This window comes from Athene noctua, chromosome 1 (genome assembly GCF_965140245.1).
Source record: "Athene noctua chromosome 1, bAthNoc1.hap1.1, whole genome shotgun sequence".
In the NCBI taxonomy this organism is placed as follows: domain Eukaryota; kingdom Metazoa; phylum Chordata; class Aves; order Strigiformes; family Strigidae; genus Athene; species Athene noctua.
Window position 1 is genome coordinate 171,324,257 of NC_134037.1, and position 15,449 is coordinate 171,339,705.

General features: G+C 39.3%; 1 protein-coding gene across 2 annotated transcripts in view; it reads right to left on the reverse strand.

Moving 5' to 3' along the window:
• Nucleotides 1-5,886: 5,886 nt before the first annotated feature.
• The window catches only part of PRRG1 (proline rich and Gla domain 1), a 43,413-nt gene continuing 33,850 nt past the window's right edge, over nucleotides 5,887-15,449 (reverse strand). For both annotated transcript variants that reach the window (XM_074905387.1, XM_074905395.1), the window contains one exon: nucleotides 5,887-10,002. In XM_074905387.1, the coding sequence (XP_074761488.1) occupies nucleotides 9,481-10,002 (522 nt within the window). In that variant the 3' untranslated portion in view covers nucleotides 5,887-9,480. The remainder of the gene's footprint in view (nucleotides 10,003-15,449) is intronic.

A 15,449-nucleotide genomic window follows, 5' to 3' on the forward strand; every position in this document is an offset into this window, starting at 1 on the left:
TTATACTCCCTTCAAAGCCTTGTAAAAAATTGCAGCTTTTACAACATGGCTTCAAGAAATTAAAATTAAGGCCACATGTCAGAGAGAGAGAGAGAGGCAACTCCATGGACCTGGAAAGCTTTTGATGCTCACTCAACCTCCTTTGCAGTACAAATTCAACTAAGATGTTGCAGCCTGTAGTTGCAGGGGTATAGCACAAGGAGAGAAGTGATCTCTCAAGTAGAGAGGGCCATAGCACCTTAGGGGTTTGTAAAGCAGAATGGCTACCTCAGACCAACGGGCAACTGGCACAGGTCTCACAGCCCTGCAGATACATGTCTCGCTTGTAGCTTGAGCAGTTCTTTCCACATTAGCTTTGGTCATGCACCACGTGTTGCAATAGGCTGGTGCTGAAGCAAAAATGGCCTCTAAGCAGTGACAGCATCTGCTTCTCAGAGGCATTACTTTATGGTCAAATGCAGTCAGCAGGTCAGACAGACTGACTGCTACTGTAGGGCATGCACCACAGCAGCTTGTACTCAGGACCACATCCTGTTGATGAGCTCTCCATCAATGCTGGATGCTCTTCTTCAGGAGGGGGAAAGGACAGCACCTCGGCCATTTCTGTCACCTAGCAATGTCTCCATCATCCCTGTGCTGAATGTTAGCCAGCTTCTGATCAACACAGATAGTGGTTGTGACGGTGGCATACAGTGTCACTGAAGCCTGAGAAGGCTATCATCTGAGAAAGCAGAGAGGAATGCCATGAGAAGGGGGATAGCAGGGTAGGATCTTGCAGCATCTCATCTGCAAAATCTGGTGGAAGAGGAGCATTTGTTCACAACTAATGATAGCAATCTCTTTAAAAGATTGAAATTATGTTAACTATTAGCAAGACTATTATTTGTCATCATCAGCAACACAGAGGAGATGCCAGGTGAAAGGTCCACAGGCTGTCCCTGACTGCAAAGACCTGTGTCTGACAGCTAAATGAACTCAACGGGTCTTTCTTTACCTTTTGCAAGCCCTGGCATGGAAGAGCTGCTGGGAAAGGGCAGGCCAGAGGGAAGTGAATGTTTTGGTGATGTGGGATAGTGCTACTCAACTGTCTGGGAGGGCATTTTGCATGTGTCTTGCCCCCAGAACAGGAGTCTGAGAGGGGCTTATACCTTTAATGTCGCTCTTGGAGAAGCATTTTCAACAGTATGGCACAAAGTTTGGTGTAGGACATACTGGTAAAGTGAGATATGGTTTAGTCAGTCTCATCAAGATAAACACATTTTTTCTCAGCAATCTGGAAATCTTTGGACAAATTAGCAATGTTGGATGCTCTTTTTTCAGCCAAGTTGCTAGGATACATCAGTGTAGTCAATCATATAACCATCAACTACTGCTGCTCGGGGTTTTTTTTAATAAACTCTTCTATACTGAAGAGAAATTCAATGAAGCTAAAATTGCTCATGGGACCATGCCAGTTTTGACAAAAACAAGCAGCAAAACCTGCACTGGCAGAGACTTCAGGTTCCAGGTGGAATTTGTGACCTGTAAAGTATAATGGGAAGGTTGGTGTCACCAGCATACAAAAAACCCGAAAGTAGCTGCCACACCCTGTGATATCGCTATAACAGAAAAATACTGGTCTGCTTTCCAGCAACCCATAAGAAGCTAAGTAAGTAAATTACGTCTATGGTATATAGTTTAAATTCACTATACACAGAAATAGGAAATTTCAAGGGATTTTGAAGTTTGAAAAAGATGAAGACTGCTAGCCTAGTCTAGTGTGCAAAGCAGCCTAATACCCTGCAATGGAGGAAACCCGAGTTCAAATCCTTGCTCCAGGGATGTGGGTGAATGGCAAGGTCATGGCAAGAACCAGCCTTCCTCATGAGCTGGGGGAATGCTGACAGCCCCAAGCCACTGAGTATTTTGGCACTGATATCGTGATTTTGTGAACAGTCTTCAGGCTGTCAATTTTGTGCTGATGCAGAACCGTAAACGTTGAAATCTGAAAAGCACTGTGCAGGACAGAAAAGCTATTTCTAAATACTTCTGCCAATGTGGGAGAGGGTAGCATTTTCACAGGGCCAAGCTGCCTGTGTGAAAAGGCTGAAAGGTAATGAAAGTGGCAGCACAAATAGGTACAAAAAGGGAAACTGAGCTACAAATAACAATTTATAAGGCTGAAAAAAATTATCAAAGAGAATATAACAGTAAAAATTATCTCCAAAGCTACATTTCTACTACAGAACCTGCACAATAAGAATATCAACTTTTAAGCACTTTGATATAATACCATGTGAAAGCTTTTATGCGGGAACAGAACAAGGACGTAACATTATTCAGAAGTGTGCAAAAGTTAAGAGGAAAAAAAAATGAAATAGAAAAATGATGCATCTGGCTTTTTACCGTTGCTACACTACCTGACTAAACATTGTAGATATCCTTTCATTTTGCAAAAGTTATGGAACTGTTAAAAAAATTCTGGAGCTTAGACCAAGAGTAAAAAGTTACAGAAATGTTAGTAGCAATTCCTACAGCCAGTAACAATTCTACTCGGAGTAGGGCTTTCATAGCTTTGCCTGGCGCAGGCTCCACAGAGGCACCGGCTGGTGTGGGAGAACTTGGATGTTGCGCTGGGCAGAGCCGGCAAAACAGCATGGACGTCTCACATCACTGGCCCATGGAGACCGCGAGGGGCACACAGACATTAAAGCAACGTTTTGTTCTCAGCTGCCCCCGCGCCTCGATTTTTGGTGAGCACCCACACGCGGAGGGCAGAACCTAAAACAATACAATATGCTTACTGTGGGCAAAACCCACAGAAGGGCCCGTGAACAAGTGGCTGGGTTATGCTGAGCGTCAGGATGCCGGGCCTTCTCCCAGCCCACAAGTCTTGCTATGCCGGCAGACGGGCTGCTGCCCACCGAGCACAAACAGCCGTGCCACAGATTGCCGGTCCTCTGCCAAACCCGCTCTGCTGCAGCGCAACCGCTCAGGGCAGCAGTCAGGCTTAGCTTTGGGGTCAGCACTTTTTTTTTTTTTTTTCATGGAAGGCAGCTGTTTTCACTTTAAACTTGATATTTACCTTCAACCCTCCCCACACATCAGCTGCTTCCACAGAGGAATTTGCTTACAAACGCCTACACTACTACTTTGCAAATGAATATGGAAGTGTGCCCAGCCTTTATTATACTTTTACTAGCACTCTCAAAGTTGTAGGTGAGTTGGAAACAATCCAAAACACGATTTCACATGGTTGCTGGATGGAAGAAGTACATTTAGAGACACCAACCTAGTGTTCAGAAATGCAAACCCACAAGATTGCACGTGAAAAGGGGTTACTGAGGTGTAAGTAAGTATTGGGCAACACAGCAGACATCAGTGTGGAACTTTTTGGTTTTATTTAAAACGCCAGTGAGGTGGATACATATGAAAAATGTAGTCTGACCAACTTTCATGCATGGGATGTTCTTTCAGAGGGTAGATATATTTAATCTTCATCCACACATAGAGAAAAAGCTATGGTTACAATAGAACCATGAACAGAAAAGCAGATGCTACAAAAATTAAAGGAAAAAAAATAATAGCAATTCTAATAGTAAATGGAAAGAAATGACTTGTGATGACAGTTTAGGGATACTAGACAGGGAAAATTTTTGAGCTGGTCACATTGTCCTTGCTATTCTCTGGCAGTATCTCTTTCCACAGAAAATCCTGGCAAGAAATGCTTCTTCAGTGGTTTTTATCTTGGAAATGATCCATGTGTGGTGGCTGCTTTGAGACTGGAAGTTAAAAGGCCACAGGTGGTAACAGTCTGTGCCTCACCACATGTCACATCAGACTGATGCCTGCATCTGGACCCAAATACCTGCATTCAGCCTCTCAGCTGTGTTTGTCCAGCACTGAAATACTGCAGGGGGTGTAAGCAAGCCAGCAAGGTAAGAGGACAAGGAAGGAAAGTTGGCAAGGTTGGGTCCTGGATTCTCATATATACAGATCTTGCAGTACGTAGTCATTAAGAAAACAACTTGAGTCCTTGTGCACAGTGAAGAGCAGGTGCTGTGCCACTGCCAGCAGTGACAGTTGAGTGAGAAAATAAAGAAAAATCAAATTCGGAGCCTCTGACCTATGGAATTGGTCCAGGGTCTGTCTGGTACAGATTACTCCTTACACAGAGATTTAATTGCTGTGAGTATGAAAATAGGTTTTATAAGTACTTGTTTCCTTCTTGCTTTAAGCTCCTCAGATAACCCCAGGAGCCACGCAGGTACATACAAAGCTTCCAAGTGGAGAAGAAAACAGCAGGTCACGCTGAAAGGTTTTGTTTTGATTCTTAGATGATGTTGTTTCTAAGACAGGGAAAAAACAGCACAGCAGTCAGTGCACTTTTATTGAATGGTACACTGAGACAGGACAAGGAAAAAGAAGACAGGTCCTAATATTACAGCAAACATTGTTGCAGAGAGCTAAATGGTAAGAAGATGCTGCCTAATATATACAATCCAGAGAATAGAGGCAAGGCATTTCTTGCACCGACTCGTTACTTGGCTTGATTCAATAACTCACTGCCAAATCAAAAATACAATTACTGAGATCCCACTGCAGAAGACAAGTGTAGTTCAACTTTCTGGCAAAGCTCAAAGTTCAATTATCCTGTAGCAAATCAATCAAATATGTGTGCAACAAGCAATGAAATACTATGGATATCACTTCACTTTCAGTCAAACATGAGACTTTCCTTCTTTTTAAAAATCACCAAGTAGCACTAGGAAATACAAAGTTCACATTATGCAGAAGATAAAAAAGAATCTATCGGTGTGATTTAGAGCAGCAGAGAACAGTGTTCAGGGCATACGAAACAATAAATAATGAACATTCATCACTAGTAACCTGGTGGGATGATTTGATTTTTATAGACACGAAGATTCATGATACCACTTTAACATTTTATCTGCCACGTTTCAATAGCTAGAAGCCAGGCATGCAGAGGCAATTGTGCACTGAACCACGTGCAAACACATGAGCCAGTGCTGATGGATGTATGGTCAGGACACTGGACGTGTATCTGCACTGCAAATGCCACTTAACCAAACACAGAGCCTTCTGTTTGGATGGTGTTGGTCTGAGCTATGCACATAAAAGCTTACCAAGGGGATCAAGGTGCTACACTATGCACGTGACAGCTTGGAAAGTCACATACACTTTGTTGCTCCAGGTGACTCTTCTGGTACTTTTGTACAACACTGCACTCGTGTTCACAGAACTCTGAGATACATACCTCCTCTGAGGCCTCACTAACATCTCCAACAGACTCCAGTCCTGTGGTAAGCTAGTGAAAAATACCAGGGACACATCCTATTTACTAGCAGCTGAGTGAGAAAGGGTGAGAGAAACTTTTTCTTAGCTGGAATGGAAATCTTTAGTTTCCAGCAGGGATCACTAATGCAAGGTTGGTTTGCTGGGTTTGGGTTTTGGTTTTTTTTTTTTTGTTTGTTATTAATATATCATTCCCAGAGCTGATGCAAACTTTTGCAATCACTTTCTTTCAAACAGCTGAAGCCAACTCTGAAATTAAGTCCTCTGACTTAAACATTTGTTGCTACAGTGTACTGTTTCAATATGTTGTAACAGAGAACAATTTCTGTTTTCCCTCTGCCTGTAACTGTTAGCTATGGCTACAACAAAAAAAGGAAAAAAATAAATTCATAAATCTGATTAAAAACAAGCCTGAATTTTGAAACAATACCAAGTCTACCTGCAAACAAAATATTTGTATTTTAAGTTACCAAAACAATTGATTCACTGCAACAGAATAAGTATATATAACAACGAAAATCAAAAGGCCACCACTCAAATACAGAATTAATTCTCACTGTAGTTGTAGAATTGACATTTTGAAACATTAGAGGCATCTTAAAAAATTTTATTTATCATATCCAAAAACAAATGTTACAAAAGTTTTTCTATAAACATAGGCAAAAATGTTTAAATAGGATAATTTAATGTAAACCAAACCCCTTTAAAATATGCAATACTGTAATCAGAGGTTATTTACATCCAGTGAAGACAGAACAACCTTCACTAATGCCAAGTATCATCTAAGCAAATAATTAATTTCCATGATTTCATAAAACAGCAACACTTACATTTAAGTTAGTTTTAGCTGATAAATCATCTCAGTCCTAATATGAAATCCAATGTTATATTCAGAACTGGGAAAGTCAGTATCCTGACTATTGATGTCATCAGTCAAGACAGTACTGCATTCAGACTTGCAAAACTTTTAGAGGTACCACTAAAAATTTATAATATTTATTACATGACAATGTAATTACAGGATAGGTAAAACAACTAAGTGACCTGTAATAAAAGCTGTATAAAAACCCAGTAAAAATGAAATTTTATTTTTCAATCAGATTAGAAAAGCCAGCCAGAAGACTAAGCCATTTTCCCATACTTCACAAAACAGAACAAAATCATTTGTAGTTTGATATTATTCCAATATGGAGAAAGCTGTTCATGACTTACAGGAAATGCATTTGGATAACTGTCCCACGCAAGTTTTGTTTAATAATGAAATTTATTCACTGAGACATAAGGTTATAGCCCACAATGGCTTTTATGATCATGTACAGGGAAAAGGCATAGCCCGATAAATTCAACTCACAGATCATTTTAAATATTTGGTTGTGGCCTTTTTTGAAAGAAAAGCGTAATTTTTGCACTGCACATAAAAGTATCTACAGGATACAGCAACATATTCAACTCAGAGCCAGAAAAATAAAGCTGTTAAAAGTGATAGTGGAACATAAGAGTAATTAAAAAAAAAAAAAGCCAGCTCATCTCTAAAATGATGGTGCTCCTGTTCAGGGAATGATGACAGCTGCTGAATGACCTAATGTGAAATGGGTGATCTCTATGCATTTCCTACAGGAAAGTCTTATATCCAAACAAAAAGAGTTAGTGCTAAAACTACTAGCTGTGCTCCCAGGCACAGGAAATGCCAATATGGCATGGATGTTGAAATACCAGCTCTTTTTGAGGTGGTTCCTGCATGTTGAGATGAGGCACTTTGTTTTGGTAACATCTGCCTAAAGCACTATGTAGCAGTTGCTCAGTATAAAAGGAACTTTTAACTTCTACAGGTGGCAATTCAGACACATAAGAGCTAAAACCACTTCAAAAGAAAAGGTCAGACAGTCCAAAAACAAAACCTAGGCAATTCTTACTACAAGTGTCCAGAACATACTGTACTTATCCACCCAATATCTGTTATATATAATAAATATAAATAAGAGTTATCTTTTTGACAACAGTTTGGCCTGGAGTTCCTCTATTAACTCTAATACAATTTACCTTAGCAACTGAAGATCTCCAGCAGACAACTTAGGCAACCTATTCTTTTTCAAAAACGAGAACATAAATTTAATCCTAAAATCCTTACTTCACTTGTCAATACATTCTATCTAATTCTTACATAAATGTGCATATACATACCCACCTATGACCATATATTTCTTTTCATTCAGCCACTTTCTGTAAAATGCCTTAGGGAAAAGACAGGCCAAGCCCCTATGAGACGGCAGACATCTCAGCACACATCTCAGACATTAACAGCAATTTCAAATGGATGCCACTGGCATTTCATTTGGGGTCTCTGGAACAAGATGCAGTTTGGGTTTCTGTTGTAAGAAAGCCAAAATAACACAGTAGTCCTTTAGGGCTAACTATATTTCAGTTGGTGCTAAATGATTTGTAGGACACAGAACAATAATAAATCTACTGCCATGCTACCTTGGTGCGAGAAGAAAGAAATGAAATGAATATTCAGAAGCTAAACCAAGCAATGAACTTTTAAATCAAGCTGGGAAAAAAGAATCCCCACACTACAGCTTGCACCACCTTAACTACCATCAACACCTAAACCAGGTGGTTGAAATTCTGCACAAGCCTCTATTCTAACTTGCATCAAGTCTGACAGAAATCCAAATCTCTTCAGCCTCAAAAAGTCACTCCAGACCAATGTGTAGAGGGCTATGCCTGTGTTGTGTTCTTAGCAGTACAACACAGTGGGCCCTCATGGTTCTGCCCTGCACTAGGTAGGCCTCGCAGCTGGAGAGAACAGAGCCAGGCTGGCCACACACTACTGGAGCCAGCCTGGACTAACACACTCCCAGCACCTCTTACTCTGATGAGCCCCTGTAACCTAAGAACTGTGAAAAAGAGACTTGCATACACTGAGAATGGAGTGCAATTTAAGAATTCATGTCACGGATAAAAGTACTACACTGTTCTTATAAACAATGAAAAATATAAGTAGTTTTATTTCATTGTAATGTATTGTTAATTTTTGCAACAGAAGCACCTTGTTAGAAAGGATAAGCAGTAAATATGTTTGTTGTCGAAAAAGGTATCTATACTCTCTACAAAGAATTTCCATATCCACCAACACAAGGTGCACACACAGTACATGTAAATATGCAAGAAGCAAGAGTATGAGGATTTGAGGAAGGGGTTTTTATTTCATATTTTGAAAAAAAAAAAGTCTCACACAATGAATGCTTTTCCATTTTTCCCTTTTAAAGAGGAAACTAATACCTTTGGGTTTATGTGTTTATGGATAACATCCTGGTCCCAGTGAAGAGTATGGTAGGAAATCTATGATCAGGATTTTATCCACTTGATTATTTCAGTGTTTCATTATTTACTGTTGCGTGAACTTTCAAGTTCTAAAGTTAACGTATGCACACCTCACATTCTCACCTCTAGAATATGCAAATAAGAACAGATAGGAAAACAGCGAGGAAAGGCAGAACACAGACAAAAAAGTACACTAATTCACTAATTAGTATCTTGAATTGTTAGCGTCTAAACATTTAAAGAATTTTGAGTTGTAATAGCAAAAGCTTTAGAACATAACTCTTCTGCTAGGACTCAGAAATTATTGCTATTATGGCAGCATACTCTTAATGAGATACTGGTTTGTACACAAAGGCATACTGCTCTCAGCCTTCCAAGGGCCCATGATAGGGTGCATCATGTAACAAAAATCCAAATAAGAAAAATGAACCAATCAGACAAGAGGCAATACTTCAAAATCGGTCCCCTTTAGTGTAAATAGCTATCTAAAATGTGGCTTAAGGAAGGCCTATCTCAGGCAATTCTGACAGTCTGCAGTAAGAAAGGGGAGGGGAATTCCACAAATCTTGTGGGGAATGTGGACAACATCTGGAATAAAACAAGTGATATCCCTCAAAGCAGAGTTACTTTTGAGAAGTATGACAGAGCACCACATTTGCATCTGCACTCTCAATACAGACTCCTTATCTTTTAAGACCTGCCATAGGGCAAGAAATCCCAAACCCAAAGAACAAGTGAATCTAAACCAAAAGTGAAGTTCATTGTACAAGTCTATTAAATTACAGAAATGCATAATAAGCCAAGATAAAGTGCTACAAAATGATTAGTAATTTTTTAAAAGTCCGTATCATTCTTCTTGCTTTACTTGGTACTGGTGACAAGAGGAGATAGTGCAATCGCACTGGCTGAACTGGAGTTCACAATGTCTTCATATTGTGGGGGTGGATCTAAATGTTGTTCAGTTTCACTTCTCATACTGATTTCACCAGTGGCTTCCTCATATGAAGGAGGAGGATCACAGTTTGAGAGCCTTGTAGATATCGAGTCTGACCGTCCATCCGTATAGCTCAGACCTCCTGGAGAGAGCCCACTGACTTCATACATTTCCTCCTGTGGGGAATGAACAATGCTGAGAGGCGGCGGAAGAGGACCTCTGCTGTCAGCCACAGCACCATCACCCATTGCTTCGTGGGCTCCCCTATGCACGTACACCGACTGTCTACGCATTTTCTTTTTAAACAGGCATCTCCATATGACAAAAATGACAATGAGGATAACAAAAAGGCCAATGATTAATGGAAATGCAAGGTAAAATGAATACCAGTTATGTCCTGTGTTACTTTCTCCCTGAAGTCCATTTTTGTAGACTTTCCAGAACTCCTTCTAAAAGAGCAAGACAGGATAAGTCAGAAAATGTAAGACAGTTAAAAAAAAAAATAAAAAATCATGTAATCAAGTTGTTTTAAATGAATAAAGAAAAAAGACATTTCAAATATTGATGACTAAAATAAGGACTGCTATGGATAAGCACACACAATAAACTTTCAAATCTTCTTCTGATGTGATTAGTGATACAAAAAGGGTTTTGTTTTTTAAAACCAACTCCTCACTGCTTTTAAGATTACTGTGTCTGCACTTAATATTTACAAATGTGCGACACAGGCAGGACTAGGTAAAAAAAATAATATTTTGTAAAAAAATCTAATCAGCATGCACATCAGCCATCTGGTAGCTTAAAATTTTTCAGCACCACTCAAGGTAAAATTAGGATTTTGTTTCTTTGTTTTAAAACTGTAATAATATACCAATACAATTTGACAGGGAAATGCTCTTTTGAAATGACAGACCAAAACCACAAGCAAAGTACAACTATGTTGTACTGTCATCTCATAATTTAGACTTCCCCCACCCTCTGGCTCATAAAGCAATTGTTGTCAGTTTCTTTTGAGTTGATTCAGATCCCATGTTTATAGTTAAAAATAGCTCTAGCACTATGAGAATGTTACACATCTTATATTCTAGAATTTTTGACAACATAGCTACAGTTAAATGGAACAGAAAGTGAAAAGGGAAAATATGAACTAGTGAAAACAAAGATGAAGGGGGGACACCAGTACTTGAAAGTACTCTTTGCTGTATTAATATGCACAAGCAGGAGCACAAAGATCATGTCACCGTCCAATTTTTAGTGAATGCTATGAAAAAACAGTAAAAAGAAAAGTATACCCTGACTCAAAAAAGCACTTATCCTCACCCCTAATATAAGATCTCTCCTAAGAAACACTTCCACTGTGTTTTAGTCATGTAAAATTAAAAAAAAAAAGTAATTAACACCCGCCCCAAATCCATGCCAGAAACTCTGAACTCTTTAGTTTTCTTTAAAAAAGCAGAGACCTGACCCATTCATACTCATGCCAGCGTCTATTTTAAATAACAGCACACATCTTACATGCAAGTATTTTTAAAATAGTCACCAGGTAAAATTGATATTGTCATTGCTCAGTAGTACATGATGCCATTCAGATGGCTGACTGACTTTGTGCACAGACAAATCAGATCTATCAGTTTTTAAGCTCAGGACTGCTGTCACATGATCAGCACTAACAGGTAATACCACCAAAGTGATCTCAGAGGCAGCTTGAGTCCAGAAGCAGTATGGCCTCTCTAGCATGGAGGATAAGCTTGCCCTGTGCAAAGCCAAGACCAGGACACCATGGGCAAAACAAATGCTCACAGTGCTTCTGGATTAGAACTTACTAAGTTTAAGAGCAATGCCATGTACATGAAACAACTGGCTATCCTGTAGATTTTCAGTTGTTCTTATCCCTACACTCAATGCAAGTTCCAACAAAAAAGAAGAAAAATAAAATCTTCATTTCTACAGCAATCCAGGATCAGGCATTTTTCCAAAATTCCAAAGCTTGACATCACAAGCTAAATCAGGTAGCACTGACTTCAAAGTAAGCATTTCCTAGAAGATGGACTAACCTCTCCAAGTACTTCTCTACAAGGGCCTTCCTTGATGCATTGTTCCACAATGAAACCCAGATCAACCATGCTGAGTTTAGAAAGACGGGTTTTGGAGGGGAAACTAACATTTTAAAAAAATGACATTAGCTGCACGGCTTTTTTTGAGATCTCTGCATGCTGACAAAACCAAACACCTCACCTCTCCCCACCAGATCACCAGACAATTAAGATGTTACCTATTACCTTTTCATCTGCTTTGAATACAACTAACTAGATTCTCTAGTGGAATAAAGAATAAATACATTCTCAATGAAAAAGGCACAAAAGGATTCGTTACGATTATTAAATGCTACTGTCTGTACTGGAACCAGACTTTCCACTTCACTGTTCTGTTGCCTCAAAGAAATAAAATGGTACAATGTGTCGTTTTGATGACAAAGTTGCAAAGATTTACTGAAAGTCATCAAATATGCTCTGCAAGGATGTGTCATTTTAAAGACTCTGTGGAGGAGCAAGGTAATCCTGATGAAAAAGAAGAAATCACACTTCCCCTCGCAATGTATTTTGTGTTGCAGACTGCAAAGGAGATGTACTTCCTCCAATGGAAGGGTAATAAGTTGTGACTGGTATTTTAGTACTGTTTCCATGTTACTTCTAGCTGAACTCTATCTGCTGGAGAAAACGTCTCCGTACCTTCTACAGAAAGCTGAAATACCACCATCTCTCCTTGTCACTCTGCAACATGGCAAAAGCAGCAGAAAAGCCGATTTCTCATAGTAGCAGGCAATTAGTTCAGAATAAGGTGGGTGGCTGTGGGGGATGTTCAAGATGATGGTGAGACCAGACATGGGAATAAAGAGCTTAAGGTAAGAGTTTAAAATGCCTTAAGGATGAAGGTAGTTGTCCACTTTCATTAACAACCAAAGCAAAGAAAATTCCAGGACAGTTTAGACACACAAACTCCTGTCAAAAGTTACAGTGCTTCAGGTCTAAGACTATCTTACAGAGACAGAGGAATAAAGTTCTGCACACAGGTGAAAAATACTAAGATACTAAAATAATTGTTTAGTAAATTAAAAAAAAATAAATCTTTCTTTAAATTTTCCAGTTTGGGGAAAAAAACCCCAAAACCCTAACCCACAAAAAAATCCACCAACCAAAAACTTACTAACATACTAGACCCCAGGTTTCCAGCTTGCATTTTTGCAAGCCGCATCTCAAAGAGAAGCACCAAGACTGTTAGTTCCAGGCTGATGGAATTGACAGGAACTGCAGGAAACTAAAACTTCAGGTTTGAGTCACACGGCTGCTGAGCAGCTCCCTCTCTGCTTTGCCATCTCACAGCTATGCTGCACTGTGAAGTGAAGGCACAGGAGGAGGACAAACCACCCTGTCAAAGTCAAATCATGCCGAACAAAAACAGAGAACACGGATGAATTTGCACAGTGTGAGGATTTGTACAAACTGCTATGAAAAAGACAAGAGGGGGAAATACTGAAAACCTAGGAAGTAGCTGCAGGACTCATACAGAAAGTTAAAGAGTAATTTAAAAGTTGGAAAACTCAGAGCGCAAACATCCCTGCCAAAGTTGCTGGTCTCTCAAACCAAAACCAAAAAGGACATTCTTTCTACTTGACAGAATTATTAACTTATGGTTTATGAAAAGGATACTCCAAGTAATTGTTTATCCTCAAGTGCTACACAGCTGGGAATACCAGGTGTATATGCCTTAAAAGGCTGAAAAACTAACTTAAGCAGGCCACAGAACCAGATAACCGAAATGGAAAAGACTTAGAAAGCATCTAACATATATTCCTGCCATGAACTACTTTTCTGAATGTCCCTTACTGCTCTGGCAAATCCAATCTGAAATAATCAAAAGGAATTCTCAAGGACATCCCACACAAAGAATGTTACAGCCAATTTGCAAGAATTCGGTTTCCCTTTTATTTCTAATACTTCTCAGAACAGTCAGCATCAGTCAGCTGGATCTGAATGCTGAATCAAATAAGGGATCCACATGAAAGTTAAGAGACTCACAACCCTGATGAGAATTTCAGCTGAGGCCTTTAGTACATTTGGCAGCACCGTCAGCCTCAAATGATTCTTGGTCAACTGTCTGACTTATTTTAAAGGTGGACTAATAATATGCCAGTCAGAAGATTGTTTGGTATTCAGTAGGCAGAGGATGTGAACAAAGCAATAGCGGGAAGCAAGAGTACCTGCAATACTGTTTTCTTCTAATCTGCCCTCAATTTCAGGTGGCAGGAAAAGATTCACCTTTTCTGGTTATTTATCCAGCATCCATAATCAGACACAGATTGATGCTAGAAGCCTTACTTGATCACATCATTTTAGATCTGGTGTTGACGAGTTCTGAGTTGCTTGCTAAGCTTTTTAGCTGTTTATTTTGCTAGAATAGAGTTATACAGAGAACCTTGCAATTTCTGTAATACTTAAAATTTGTGGGGAATTTGAAACACAAATGAAGATCAGTGACTTCCAGCTTTTAAAAATTTCATGCAGTATAATTTAAAAAATGAGTTAATGGAAATCAAATCAGTATCAGTGCCTCAATCACACCCAAATACTTTGCACAGCAACCTCTGAACAACTCTTTGAGTCTGCCAACAACCTTTGACAACTGACCAGCAACAACATACAGTGCTAGTGCTGCCGACAGCCTACAGGTACTACAAATAAACAGCTCTACTAGATCAGACCTAGCGTTTACCTAATCCGTTACCTTCTCTCTGACAACAATCATTAGAGACTGCCAAAAGAGTTCAATCATAAGCAGGCAGAAACACTCTCCCAGCTTCCACCTATTTGTACTTCAAGAATTTCCATTAGCCAAAGCTGACCCCTTCTATTCAATGGCTCCAGATCGATTTATTTTCTGTAAATTTATACCATTTTTCTCTGAACCTATACAAGCTTTGAGGATCCAAGACATCCTGTGGCAAGTCCAAAGAGCAGTCCACAGCTCTATTACCTGTGGTGAGAAGAGATACTTCTATCTGCTTTGAACCTGTACCTTCTAGTTTCCTTTGAGTCCCTCTTAGCTTCTTTGTCAGAAGGATGGCAAGTGACTGACCTCAGATCAATCTTCATGCTCCTCACAGTCATCACAACATATTCACTGATTTAACTCTTTTCCAACCTACTGTTGTTACAGAAGTGTTTTCATATCTTTGTTCAACTGTCACACTTCTCTGGTTCTGTGGTCCTTCCTCAGCTACTAACTTGGTTTTTAGGAGATTGGGAGATCAGAGCTGTATATGGCACACTCGAGATGCACATGTACAATGACATAATTAAGTTCTCCATTTTGATCCCTATTTCTTTCTTCATATTCTTAGCAGTCAGGTTTTTATTTTGTTTTGTTTGACTGCTGAGCATTAAATTCAACTCATAATAAGATTCAAATTCAGATTTTATTCCCAAGTTCCGTTCAGAGCCAACCATATATATAATGAATGTTCCCTTTTCCCCTGCATGAATTACATTTGTCAACACTGAATTTTATACTCTGTTTTATCCACAAAGTCCTGCAATTTCTTCCCTGTTGGCTCTAGAATAACATAATAATATTATCTTTATAATTAACTTTATAATTTTAAATAATAATTCTGAACCCATCAAAATCCCCAAGCCCACACAACATTAAAGGCATTCAACATTTCCATGACAGCTATGCCTGTACACAATGCTAACTTCCAAAAAAAAACCTTATGCACCAAAAATAACTTGAGGGAACTGCTTGATATTATTTTAGTATTACAGATCCAGATGTTGCACACCTCTCCAGAAGACTGCAGAAAAAAAACCCAACCAAGTGGACAAGATAAAAAATACAA